The 13,903-nt window shown below is 42.9% G+C and overlaps 1 protein-coding gene across 3 annotated transcripts in view; it reads left to right on the top strand.

Annotated features, from left to right (window-relative positions):
* Window positions 1–13,903, top strand: part of FOCAD (focadhesin) — a 179,129-nt gene that overhangs the window by 48,189 nt on the left and 117,037 nt on the right. For all 3 annotated transcript variants that reach the window (XM_069962033.1, XM_069962032.1, XM_069962034.1), the window contains exons 7-10: window positions 5,892–6,099; window positions 7,481–7,687; window positions 7,841–7,928; window positions 9,749–9,948. In XM_069962033.1, coding sequence (XP_069818134.1) covers window positions 5,892–6,099; window positions 7,481–7,687; window positions 7,841–7,928; window positions 9,749–9,948 — 703 coding nt within the window. The remainder of the gene's footprint in view (window positions 1–5,891; window positions 6,100–7,480; window positions 7,688–7,840; window positions 7,929–9,748; window positions 9,949–13,903) is intronic.

Raw genomic sequence — 13,903 nt, 5'->3', positions numbered from 1 at the left:
CTTTCAATAGCAGAGAAACTCGCAGCAGGGATGTACATCCCTGCTGCGATTTTGTCTGCAGCCCGCCCCATTAACCCCCCCGGCCGCCGGACATTATACATTACCGGGTCCCCGTTCCTGCTTGCTTCGGGGCTCCCGGTGTCTTCACGGCCCGCCCGGCCAATCAGTGCGCTGCGGCAGGGCAGCGCACTGATTGGCCGGGCAGAACGTGCCGGGAGCCGCCGAAGCAAGCAGGAGCGGGGACCTGGTAATGTATATCCTGCCCGCCACCCTGCAGCCCCGGTCGCCCCCCCCCCCCCCCCCCCCCGCAGCCCCGATCGGGCGGCCGGGGCTGCGGGGGGACGATCGGGCGGCCGGGGCTGCGGGGGGGCGATTGGGCGGCCGGGGCTGCGCGGGGACGATCGGACGGCCAGGGCTGCGATCGGGTGGCCGGGGCGGCGGGGGGGGGGGGCGGCCGGGGCGGCGGGGGGGGGGGGGGGGGGGGCGATCGGGGCTGCGGGGGGGCGATCGGGCGGCTGGGGCTGCGGGCGGCTGGCTGGATCATATACTTCACCTGGTCCCCGCTCCGGCTTGCTGAAGACATCGGGAACCGCCGGAGCCGGGATCAGGTGAAGTATCAGCTCCGGCGGCCGGGGGGTTAATGGGGAGGGCTGCAGACAAACTCGCAGCAGGGATGTACATCCCTGCTGCGTGTTTCTCTGCCATTAAAAGTATAGGGCCGGCTGCAAAAACGCAGCATGGAGACTCGCTGCAGACCCGCCAAGTGGGTTTGTACCCTTAATGAGAAAATTCCTTCCCACTTAAAAAACAAAACAACAAAAAAACCCTTAACGAACAGGGTCAGGTAAATTTACGCCCTGCCGTGGGGCCGCACTGTGAAGCGAGCTCATGAGCAGAGCTCGCTTCATGGCGTGTGAGGGCCGGCTGCTTTTAGTGGGTGAGGGTCGCCATTAACCCCTTAAACGCCGCGACCGCAGCGTCTAAGTGTAAGTGACAGGAGCACCTCTTGTCACTTACCGATTGGGACCCCCGCAGCGTGTCTGCCCGAGGTCTCTTACCTTCCTCCGTGCAGTCAGGTCGGAGAAAATTAATAAAAAGTGATCAATCTCCGATCTACACAAATGGGATACTAATAAAAACTAGAGATCATGGTGCAAAAAATTATTCCCGATACAACCCTGTAGGTGATAAAATAAAAGCGCTATAAGAGTCACAATAGGGCCATTGTAATCATACAAATCATGCAAAAAAAGTTTTACTGTTAATAACAATAGCAAAAGAGTAGAAAAGCTATGTAAACATGCATATCGCTGTACTCTGACTGACCTATAGAATAAAGATAAAATGTCAGTTTGACCGTAAAGCACATTACATAAACATGGTCAGCCCCCCCCCCCCCCCCCCAAAAAAAAAAAATATATATTTTTTTTTTTGCAGAATTGCATTTTTTATCCCAACTTCACCCCATAAATTATATTTTGGGGGTTCTGTCATTATGGTATTGTATGGTAGATTGAAAGGCGCCATTACAAAGTACAGTTGTTCCTGAAAAAATCAGGACCTCACATGGCCCTAAAGATGGAAAAATAAAAGAGTTATAGCTCTTAGAAGGTGAGTAGAAAAAAAATAAAAATGCAAAACTGAAAATTGGCATGATCCGTAAGGCCATTTTAGGCTCTGTCCTTAACCCTTTAAGGACATGGCCCATTTTCGTTTTTACGTTTTCGGTTTTTCCTCCTTGTGTTTAAAAGGTCATAGCACTTGCATTTTTCCACCTAGAAACCCACATGACCCCTTATTTTTTGCGTCACTAATTGTACTTTGCAATTACAGGCTGAATTTTTGCATAAAGTACACTGCGAAACCAGAAAAAAATTCAAAGTGTGGTGAAATTGAAAAAAAAACACGCATTTCTTTTATTTGGGGGAAATGTGTTTTTACGCCATTCGCCCTGGGGTAAAACTGACTTGTTATGCATGTTCCTCAAGTTGTTACGATTAAAACGATATATAACATGTATAACTTATATTGTATCTGATGGCCTGTAAAAAATTCAAACCGTTGTTAACCAATATACGTTCCTTAAAATCGCTCCATTCCCAGGCTTATAGCCCTTTTATCCCTTGGTCTATGGGGCTGTGCGAGGTGTCATTTTTTGCGCCATGATGTGATCTTTCTATCGGTACCTTGATTGCCCATATACGTCTTTTTGATCGCTTTTTATTAAATTTTTTCTGGATTTGATGCGACCAAAAATGCGCAATTTTGCACTTTGGGATTTTTTTGCGCTGACGCCGTTTACCGTACGAGATCAGGAATGTGATTAATTAATAGTTCGGGCGATTACGCACGCGGCGATAGCAAACATGTTTATTTATTTATTTATTTGTTTACTTTTATTTAAAACCTGGGAAAAGGGGGGTGATTCAGACTTTTATTAGGGGAGGGGGCTTTTTACTATTAACAACACTTTTTTTTTTTTTTTTTTTTTTACACATATACTAGAAGCCCCCCTGGGGGACTTCTAGTATATACACTGTGATCTCTCATTGAGATCTCTGCAGCATAGATATGCTGCAGAGATCCATGCGATCGGCACTCGTTTGCTTTCGGCTGCTGCAGCCGAAAACGAACGAGTGCCGAGCCGAGGACGGCGCCATCTTGGACGCGTCCCCTGCCGGCATCAGTAACGGAGATCTCCCCCACTAGACACCAGGGAAATGTTGCCTCCGGTAATCGGAGGCAGCTGTCAACTTTGACAGCTGCCTCCGATTAGCTAATTAGCGGGCACGGCGATCAGACCGTGCCCGCTAATAGCAGCGGTCCCGGGCTACTCGCGGCACCCGGGATCGCGGCACTTCAAAGCGGGGCCGCCGCGCGGCCCCGCTTTGAAGTGCAAGTGAGGACATAGGACGTACCGGTACGTCCTATGTCCTTAAGAGGTTAAAGAACAAGTGCCATGAAAAACTTTTTTCCCAGTAATTGAAGCACATTACAAAGTTATATAACTCTGTAATATGCTGTAATATGCTTCAATCACCTATCTGCCTCCCTTCCCCGTCTTTTCCCCCCTCCACCCCCCAGCAGGAAGTGTCCTAACTCACACAGACCTGATTACTGTCGTCACCGTCACCAGGCAGCTCCTTCTTGTGAGGATGAGTCATTAGCAGGAGGGCTGCTCTAGGTCCTGTTACACCAGCCTCCCCCTCCTTGTCAGGTGACTCTGCTTGCTCAGCTTATCTTCTCTAGTGACATGACTCCTTCACTGAGTCCACGGCAGCAGGAGAGAGGGTATGAGGGGGGAGCTGCCTATGTGCCGGAGTCAGTCGGAGGGAAGATAAGCAAGTGAGATGTGACAAGTGATGGCTTGCAGTTGTTCAGCCAATCGGAGGTGAGCAAGCCTGTCACCTGACAAGGCAGGGGAGGGGGGAGGCTAGTGTAACAGGAGAAGGAGCTGAGAGAAGAGCTTGGTGACGGTGACGACAGTAATCAGGTCTGTGTGAGTCAGGACACTTCCTGGTGGGGGGTGGAGGGGGGAAAAGACAGGGAAGGGAGGCAGATAAGTGATTGAAGCATATTACAGAGTTATATAACTTTGTAATGTGCTTCAATTACTGGGAAAAAGTTTTTCATGGCACTTGTCCTTTAAGGGGTTAAGGGTGGGTTCACACATACTGTATCAGAAGCGGATTTCACGTTGCTAGTTCGCCGCGAAATGCGCTGCAGATACATTCCCTGTCACTTTAATGAGATGACATACTCGGATTATGTAAAAGGCAGCCCCCTTAAACCCCTGCGTCTGTCTTGCTTCAGGGGCTCCCGGCGCTCAGCCAATCAGTGCGCTGCCACGCCACAGCACACTGATTGGCTGAGCGCCAGGAGACACTGAAATGGATTCTCATTGAAAATGACAGTGAAGGTGACTGCAGCGGATTAAACTGTGAACTTGCAGCGTGTGATCAGTTGTGGATATGGTATGTGTGAACCCACCCTAAATAGATTTTTTTTTTTTTTTTTTTAACAAGCATTGACATTCTAATGTTCTGTATAAAAGCTTTTGGTAAAATGTTATACTGAGAGCCTGCCATGGGATCATTTGCTTAGAGGGCATGTATCACTTAGATTTGTTTTTACTGATTAGAGCCACATATCTGCTTCTCTTTTCTGATGTACATTATTATGGTGCTGACATCTTGCCTGAGCTATTTTTATCAGCATTTAGTAACATTTAGTATCATTCTTCTTGTTTACTGGCAATACTGATTATGAAGACTTACATTCCAACCTTGTATCCTAACCAATCTGTTCGTTGTAGTTTACACAATTGTACAAGCTATTGTTAGAAAGCACAAGTATTTTTTAAATGCTTTTTGCTATAGAATGGCAGGAGCCTTAGTGCGGTCCAGGCATACACTATTCTGTGCTCCAGAAGTTCAAGGAGCCCAGGGAGTTCTGAGAGTCTACTACTGGACCCTGTAGTCTTATGAGGCAGACAAAATTGCCAATGTGGAAATGCCCGGCCCTGGGCCAAGTGGCTTTCCTGTTTCTTTTTAGGATCCCACAATTTAGTTTGTTCCCCAGAAACCCCCATTTTTGGCAACCCCATGCATCAGTAGGGATGTCGCAAATTGTACTCCCTTTTGATTTTTTAAAATTTGTTGGTGAGCAAGTCCCAGAGTTAATTGGCCAACAGACAAATCTGTATGTCAGACAGCATATCAAAAGCCAACATCCACCTACTCTAGATCGTGGAAGCCCACAAGTGTCCCTGAAAGCAAACCATCTATACGGTCGTGCTGGACTGGCTGTGTGGTCCATAGTACCCCTGTGTTTGCAGCAGTCATGGCGCGCACATATTATGAAACATTAATGCGTTGCAGTGATAATTCACAAGCCCTCCCAAAAAATCCCTTAATATCCCTCCTAAAAGAATAATTTATAAATGTATACACCCCTGAAAAAAATGTAGCAGTTGACTGTGTAGAGGCCCTTTTTTGTGTGTATGTGCTGGGATGTGTAGTTTAGAAGCCATATTGTACACTGCCTCCTTTAGTGTAGGCATTAAAAGCTGCTGACAAGTTTACTTTTATTTAGACTAAAGAAATCTCAGTGCTAAGTTGACTATATCCTGTAAATGTAGCTAGATGTGTTTTTAATGGAAAAGTCCGTCGGGGGGTTGGGCAAAAATTTATAACTGGCAGGGGGTGGGGGAAATAAAAGAGAAGTTATAGTCACCTGTCCCAGTGGCCGCACAGAGCCGCGTCCCACTCCTGGACCCCGCCGGCCGTCTTCTGAGCTCCCCTCTGGCTATGTCACGAACCGAATGACGGATGCCCCGCTCAGCCAGTCAGTGATTGGGGCGGGACACCACTACAGTCACTGATTGGCTGAGCAGGCTAACTCCCACCTGTTGGGAGATGATGACAGTTGGGGTCGGGAGCTTCATGATGCAATGCGGGCTCCAAATAGATTTTTGCCCATAAATACCCCCTTGCCCATTAAAAATTAAAAATATAAAAATAAATAAACATAATAACATATAAACATATGTCGTAGCGTGCGGAATTGTCCGATCTATTAAAATATATTATTTTTCCCGAACGGTGAACGGCGTAAACAGGGAAAAAAAACACACACCAGGATTGCTGATTTTATTAAATTATATATCTGAAAAAAGCAATCAAAAAAAAAAAAAAAAGCAATCAAAATTTTTCTGTTACATCAGTATGATATTAGTAAAAACTAGAGATCATGTCGCAAACAATGACACCCCAACCAGAACCAGACATCCGGGCATCAAAGGGCTCGGTCTTGAGGGTTACTAACCAATATTTTTATTGTGCCCCAATTATAGTATCAATTTAATGTACTTGTTTTGTGTGTTTTTCCAGGGATAAACCATCTACTATGAACACACTGACACCTTTTCTGAGATACATGTTTTGTGAGCCCTCACAGCTGCAAGAGTTTTGTGCTTTCCGAATGGGGATAAGAAAAGCTTTGATTCACTTAGATCCCAGTTCTAGTAAAGCTGAGAAACCATCGGTTGCAGAACAACAAGTTGTTCGTCTGATGTTTGAATTAATAAGCTATATGCAAGTAAGTGGCACTTTGTTTTGTAACACTGGATAGGATCACTCTAAATCTTAGCATTGTGTACTTAGGGTGAGTGATGCCATTTGTATGAACTGCTTTAGTCAGACTAGATCAAACATTGAGGGACTCCAACTAAACGAGTACAAAAAATGTTCAAGAATTATTGGCATATCTTAGAACAAACATAGAGGTGGTTGTTCCTGCAGCCAGTCTTTATTTCATCTTCATCCCTCACTTGTTCTATGTGAAGGCTGTAGTAATGGATAACACATATGTAACATATCCCGTGTGATTTTATCTTGAGCGTGATCATTCTTCTTGTTGACTGGCAATACTGAATATGAAGACTGTGCAGGTCTTTTATTACATTCCAGCCTTGTATGCTTAAGAAATGAAAATTGGGATAAAAGTAGTCCTGGCTGCAGATTAACTTTAAATAGAGCATTTCTTTTTTCTCTGTCATTGTTTGTGACTGCGCAAGAGTTAATGTTTATTGAGAGCAAGGGGGTGTTGGGTAAAGAGTGCAGAGCAGCTGGTCCCATACCAAGCAGTCCAACGTGAGAGGAGGGTGATCTTACCATGGAACATATTGGTCTAATGGTTGTACTTGCCAAACTTCACTTTGACTACTCTGCAGTGCCAACTGCATAAGAAACATGCACGGCTCTAGACAAAGCAACTGTTTCAAGAAGACTGGCATCTGTGCAGTATGAAAACGGAGCACTCAGATTACAATAAATAGAACCAGTCTTATGCTGTGTTATGACAATGTTATTCCTTCCATAATTAGCCGGTTACATTGGCTTAGGTTGAATATGTTAATGGTATAATATCCTTTAGAATTATGTTTGCAGATGTAATAATGCTCAATAATAATCTAGAGCAAAGAGATTTTTTTTTTTTTTTTTTTTTTTTTTTTGTTAAAGAACTGTAACAATCCTAATATTTCATATGCCACATTACCATGATCTATCATCAAATAGCCGAACTATGAAATGTGATAGAGCAAAAAAATATTTCTATAGCACTTAAAAAATCCTTTTACATTGTGTCTGGTAGATTACATGTAGCCCTTGGTATTTTCTATGGCACCGTTTTTGAGTAGTTAGATCCAAAGCCAATATGTAAATGAGTCCATTTGCGGCACAGGGGGGTGCCCGCCCGCTGGCTTGTATGTCCCCTCCTACTCTCTTCGAGGAGGGAGATGTGGCCTCTTATGCTTATATCAGTATGATAATGTATGACGTACGAGTCTGCAGACGGGCTAGCATTGGCTAGGGAAAAAATACTTATCTAAGAACGATTTTTAAAACAACTTTTAACAACTTAAAACAACTTGTTTTTAGCCTCATTCCTTTATCAGTATTTGTTTCTTGGCTTACAGCTCTCAGATTGTGCGCAGGTGACAGAAGTTACCATGTACATGAAGGATTTGTGTGAAAAGTTGTGTGAACATGCCGACTTTTGGAGAAATGAAGTTCGTCTGCTGTCACTACAGGCATTGTGTGCATGTGAATACAGCTTAAAAATCACTGGGGACTGCTTCACACTCTTACAAATCCTGGAAGATAATGTAGTCCACCTGAAAGAAGTGAGTAGTAGATATTACGCAGCAGCATGATGCTATTGTCTTAGTATCCCTCAAGAACAGCAATTGAATAAAAGAGGGATTTATAGACAAGCTTGCTTTGGAATAAATGATAATAATAATGAATATTCTGTATTTTTGTATCTTGATTTTCAGAGTTTTCCTCAAGAGCAGATTTTAACTGGACTTGGCTTGCTTCTGCTGCAGTCTCCATGCAACCATCATGAGCAAATTCTACACTTAGGTAGGTGTGAAACAGTTTATAACAAGATATTCACCCACTGCGAAACTAAAACCATGCAAGATGTGCATTACTATACCCAGCTTGAAATTAGAATATGACACATCAAAAGCTCTTACAGAAATGCAGTGAAAGCTGTAGATCTGTAACTTCAGGCTATCATGCCTCGGTATAAAGGATAACTTAGAAACCTTTTATTCACATTTTTAAGTATATTGGACACCTTTTGAAAATAATTTTTTTAATTATAAAGGTCCCCATATACCTTATACTTTTTTGGCCGTACCTGTTGCTCACAGTGGGCTTGGCTACCAGTATTAGGAGTATGGGGGCTCTTCCAACCATACACCAACAGATAGGGGTTTGGCCTGATGGAAAATTACTGCCCGAACCCTGTATACTGAGATAGATAAACCACAAACAGAGCTCTCTGGCTGCAGTCTAACGGTCCTATTACACGGCCTGAAGCCTCCCGTAAGTGAGCACCAATCTACTGAGCCTATTAAGTGGCTCAATATTCGTTTAGCAAGGGCTGCACGGGCGTTGTTACCCATGTCCGTGCAGCCCTTGCCCTTTAACTGTATACATACCTCTTCACAGTCTTTGGTCTCCTTCCCTCTGTTTGCTTCCCAGAGTCACCGCTACAGCTTCAGAGCTGGTCTCTGAACTGACAGGCCGCTCAGCTAATCACTGGCCGGGACATATACAGTTTCTTTTTAACACAATCGTCCGCCGGCAGCCTCGCATCCCTTTGTCGCGGTCAGTGGCTGATGGTTTTAGGTCAGGACCAAAAGACAAGATTAGCCTATTAGCCTAGTTAATTATTCTGTGTAATAGGGTCCTAACCCCGTCTTTATTTAGAAATCGTGAACATATGTCTCTTATAAGGTTTTCCCTAGGGAAGTTTTTAAAGAGAAAAAATCAGCAGGTACTTAATGTGAAAACAAAAAATCAAAAACATTATTTCTCTTCTAAAATATTATGTATATAATTTAATTCTAAAGACCTAAAGGAATAATCACACAATTACCCACAATCTGTCCCCCCCCCAAACCACTTGTACTTTTGAATAGCTGCTTTTAATCCAAGATCTGTCCTGCGGTCCGTTTGGCAGGGGATGCAGTTATTCTCCTAAAAACAACTTTTAATCCTACAGCGCTGTGTCTAACGGCCAGGGCTTACATTTGTATATGCATTAGGCTGGCACAACCTCTCTGTCCTTCCTCCCCACCCTCCTCATTATTAGGAATGATCCAGGAACATTTACTGCTGTTTGAGCTTTGCAGAGGTGTATTGACGATCCAGCCCATGTGCTGGGCTGCCACAGGTGGGGAATAGGAAGCAATTTGCTTGGAGTATTCCTAATGATGAGGAGGGTGGGGAGGAAGGACAGAGAGGTTGTGCCAGCCTAATGCATATACAAATGTAAGCTCCGGCCGTTAGACACAGCGCTGCCGGATTAAAAGTTGTTTTTATGACAATAACTGCATCCCCTGCTGAACGGACCCCAGGACAGATCTTGGATTAAAAGCAGCTATCTGAAGGTACAAGTGGTTTGGGGGGGTCAAATTGTGGGTACGGAGTTGCTTTAAACCTTTTCCACAAGGTATTGTGTGTTGTCAGTAGTCACTCATTTGACCTAATATATTTAATGTCTGCCACTTTGTTAAAATAATTAGTGGGAGTCATACTGATCGAACATTGGTGGTATTTTATTGTCCATTTAATATTACAATCAAAGCAACACTCCTTAGTAGCAGCAGCAAGAGAGAAAAAGATCTTGTGTTGTTTAACATTTCTTTTTCCTTTTATTTTTGTTTCAGTTCTAAAGATTCTAGTGTTACCAGATGGAAGTAAAGCTCCAGACATTGCTCAAGTGTTGGTTATGCCACTATTACATGTGTTATCATCAGCAGTATTAGTAGACTGTAGCAGTGACAAGGGGAAAGCCATGTCTTTACAGCAACTGGCACTAACAGTTCTAGAGAAAATTCAAGATTCAAACAACAAGGAGAAAGCAAAGGTGCTAATTTAGATAAAACTTTATAGTGGTGTAAGTCTTTTGTATCTGTATTTAACCCCTAGACGACCCGCGGTTGCCGCAGTCCTGGGTGCGGCTATTAGCCCCCAGGGGGGCTTCTAGTATAAGTGTAAAAAAAATAAAAAGTTTTTATTAATAAAAAGCCCCCTCCCCTAGTAAAAGTTTGAATCACCCCCCTTTTCCCATGTTATAAGTAAAAATAGATAAATAAACATTTGGTATCGCCGCATGTGTAATCGCCCAAAATGAATTTATCATATTCCTGATCTCGCACGGTAAATGTCGTAAGTGCAAAAAAATCCCAAAGTGCAAAATTGTGCATTTTTGGTTGCGTCAAATCCAGAAAAATTGTAATAAAAAGCTATTGAAGAGTCGCATATGCGCAATCAAGGTACCGATAGTAAGTACAGATCATGGCGCAAAAAAATTACACCTCACACAGCCCCATAGACCCAAGGATAGAAGCGCTATAAGCATGGGAATAGAGCGATTTTAAGGAACAATGGGTTGAATTTTTTACAAGCCATCAAATAAAATAAAAGTTATACATGTTACATATTTTTGTAATCGTAACGACTTGAGGAACATATATAACAAGACAGTTTTACCCCAGGGCGAACGGCGTAAAAACAAAGACCCTCCAAATAAACAAAATGCGTTAGTTTTTTTTCAATTTCACCACACATTGAATTTTTTTCCTGCTTTCGCAGTGTACTTTATGAACACCGTCATTTTAAAGTACAATTAGTGGCGCAAAAAATAAGGGCTCATGTGGGTTTCTAGGTGAAAAAATGCAACTGCTATGGCCTTTTAAGCACAAGGAGGTAAAAACAAAAACACCAAAATTGAAATTGGCCTGGTCCTCTAAGGGTTAAAGATATCTATATATTTTTAAACGATTCTGAAATCTTTCAGTTTTCAATCTTGTCACTTAGCCTTATAATAAGATGCCACTTTATGTTCTGTAAAGAAAATCTATTAGAATGCTCCACTTTATCATCACAGACAGGATTACAGTTAAAGGTGACACCAGTATACAGATAACATAGAATCAGTTCATTCACATAGATGATGGTCACAGCTCCCCCTCCCTGCACAGATCGCATAGCATTCCCAGAAAACTTTTCCATAGAAGTCAGTGAGCCATATCTAGGCTATTGTTTCCTATTTTCATATGCTGTTAACAGATCAGAGGAAAAGATCAGTCAGTATGGCTGCTCCTAAAATAATGTCCCAAAAAAAATAAAAATCATAGATTAGAAACTAATTGAAAAAACAAAAAAATGGAACGGTTTTAGTATATAGCTTTGATCAGGCAATAAAATCTAGGTGTCCACACAGTCTAAGAGAGACAAACACATGTTAGTGATTACTTAGTGTGAACTGTCCATTAATCAGAAAATAATTGACCACTATGGAAGAGTATTGTGAGCTCTGGGACCTGTAAAAATCACTGTACAGGCAAAGGAGGAGGTGAGCTGTATTCATCATGAACAGGCTGTTGAAAAAGAACTCTGCACAGATCGCATAGCATTCCCAGAAAACTTTTCCATAGAAGTCAGTGAGCCATATCTAGGCTATTGTTTCCTATTCCCATATGCTGTTAACAGATCAGAGGAAAAGATCAGTCAGTATGGCTGCTCCTAAAATAATGTCCCCAAAAAAATAAAAATCATAGATTAGAAACTAATTGAAAAAACAAAAAAATGGAACGGTTTTAGTATATAGCTTTGATCAGGCAATAAAATCTAGGTGTCCACACAGTCTAAGAGAGACAAACACATGTTAGTGATTACTTAGTGTGAACTGTCCATTAATCAGAAAATAATTGACCACTATGGAAGAGTATTGTGAGCTCTGGGACCTGTAAAAATCACTGTACAGGCAAAGGAGGAGGTGAGCTGTATTCATCATGAACAGGCTGTTGAAAAAGAACGCTGTCCAGGACCTTCCTTAATGTTTAGGCAAATCTCTGATTCAGCACTGTGTTGGACTGCTGCACTAACTGTGCAGCAACTGATAGCTACACAGTCATCTCCTTTCTCCTGACTGAAAACGATCAGTAAGATTAGTGCCGTGCATGAGAGGAATCTGGATGTGGATCACATCCAGGTTCCCACACATAGAACCCTATCTGGGAACTTACTTGTGACAGGAGCTGCAGGACCTTCATTGATGTCACAGTCTATACAGTATGTATTTAACAGGGCTGTTTGTGTATGGTGATGTAGTAGAGGTGTGCGTGTCTGTGGGTATGTTTATGTTGCAGAATTGTGTGTTTTTATTTGGCAGAGCTGTTTGTATATGGTAATGTAACAGAGATGTGTGCCTGTGGGTATGTTTATGTAGCAGAGCTTTTTATGTGTGTCTGTACTACAGAGCACCACCTGTATATTCATAAAGAGCTGCAGGCCGTTGACAGCTGAATCTAAAGACTTACTGCAGCCCATACCTGGTGGTCTAGTGGGGAGATCGCCCCTCCCCGTGACATTGTCACGGAGGAGCGATCCCCTCATCTGGTGCCGGCAGGCGTCTGCGCCGTAATGGCGCTGATCCCGGCTCACCATTCTATTGCTTTTTGACTGCAGCAGCCAAAAGCAATAGAACACTGATCTCATTGATCTATGCAGTATAACTATACTGCACAGATCTCTGAGAGATCATTGCACTTATACTAGAAGTCCCCCAGGGGGGCTTCTAGTATATGTGATAAAAAAAGATGTATTATTAATAAATAATCCCCTCCCCTAATAAAAATTTGAATCACCCCCCTTTTCCCATGTTATAAATAAAAATAAATCAACAAACATGTTTGGTATCGCCGCGTGTGTAATCGCCCAAAATATGAATTTATCACATTCCTGATCTCGTACGGTAAATTGCGTAAGCGCAAAAAATCCTGATGTGTAAAATTGCGCATTTTTGGTCGTGTCGCATATGCGCAATCAAGGTACCGATAGAAAGTACACAAAAAGTGACATCTCACACAGCCCCATAGGCCAAAGGATAAAAGTGCTATAAGTATGGGAATAGAGCGATTTTAAGGAACATATATTTGTCAACAATGGTTTGAATTTTTTACAAGCCATTAAATAAAATAAAAGTTATGCAAGTTGCATATCAATTTAATTGTACCGACTTGAGAAACACATATAACATCAGTTTGTCCATAGGACACACGGCATAAAAACGAAGCCCCCCAAAGAAAAAGAATTGCTTTTTTTTTTTCAGTTTCACTGCACATTTTTTTCTGGTTTCGCAGCATATTTTATGCAAAAATTCAGCCTGTCATTGCAAAGTACAATTACAATAGTAGTAAAAGGAAGAGGTTGGTGGGATTCGTCTGGCGCAAACACCCCTTTTTTTGGAACACCGGCCACGTTCCCCTGTTCCTTCTCTGAATGAAAAGAACTCCTGGCACTGGTGTGAAGTCAAACTCAGGCTTTTATTTGAACGCGTTTCGAGGGTGCAATCCCCTCTTCATCATGTTGCCTGATGAAGAGGGGATTGCACCCTCGAAACGCGTTGCATAAAAGCCGGAATTTGACTTCACACCAGTGCCAGGAGTTCTTTTCATTCAGAGAAGGAACAGGGGAACGTGGCCGGTGTTCCAAAAAAAGTGGTGTTTGCGCCAGACGAATCCCACCAGCCTCTTCCTTTTACCACTATTGTGATTGACACTGAGGATCCACTTTGGAGAATCGGAAGGTGGAAGGCAGCATCGCCCGTTGATCTGGAGCGCTTCTTAGAGTCGTGCCTAATTGTGTACGACCCACTCAGGTGAGCGTGCATTTGCACACAGATGCATGTTTCTCCAAAGTGTGTTTTGACCTGCACACGCCATTTGTGTTATTTTTTTCTCTTTGCATATACAAAGTACAATTAGTGACGCAAAAAATAAGGGCTCATGTGGGTCTATAGGTGTAAAAATGCAACT

The sequence above is a fragment of the Dendropsophus ebraccatus genome, chromosome 3 (genome assembly GCF_027789765.1).
Source record: "Dendropsophus ebraccatus isolate aDenEbr1 chromosome 3, aDenEbr1.pat, whole genome shotgun sequence".
NCBI lineage: Eukaryota > Metazoa > Chordata > Amphibia > Anura > Hylidae > Dendropsophus > Dendropsophus ebraccatus.
This window is presented reverse-complemented; position numbering and strand designations above follow the sequence as displayed.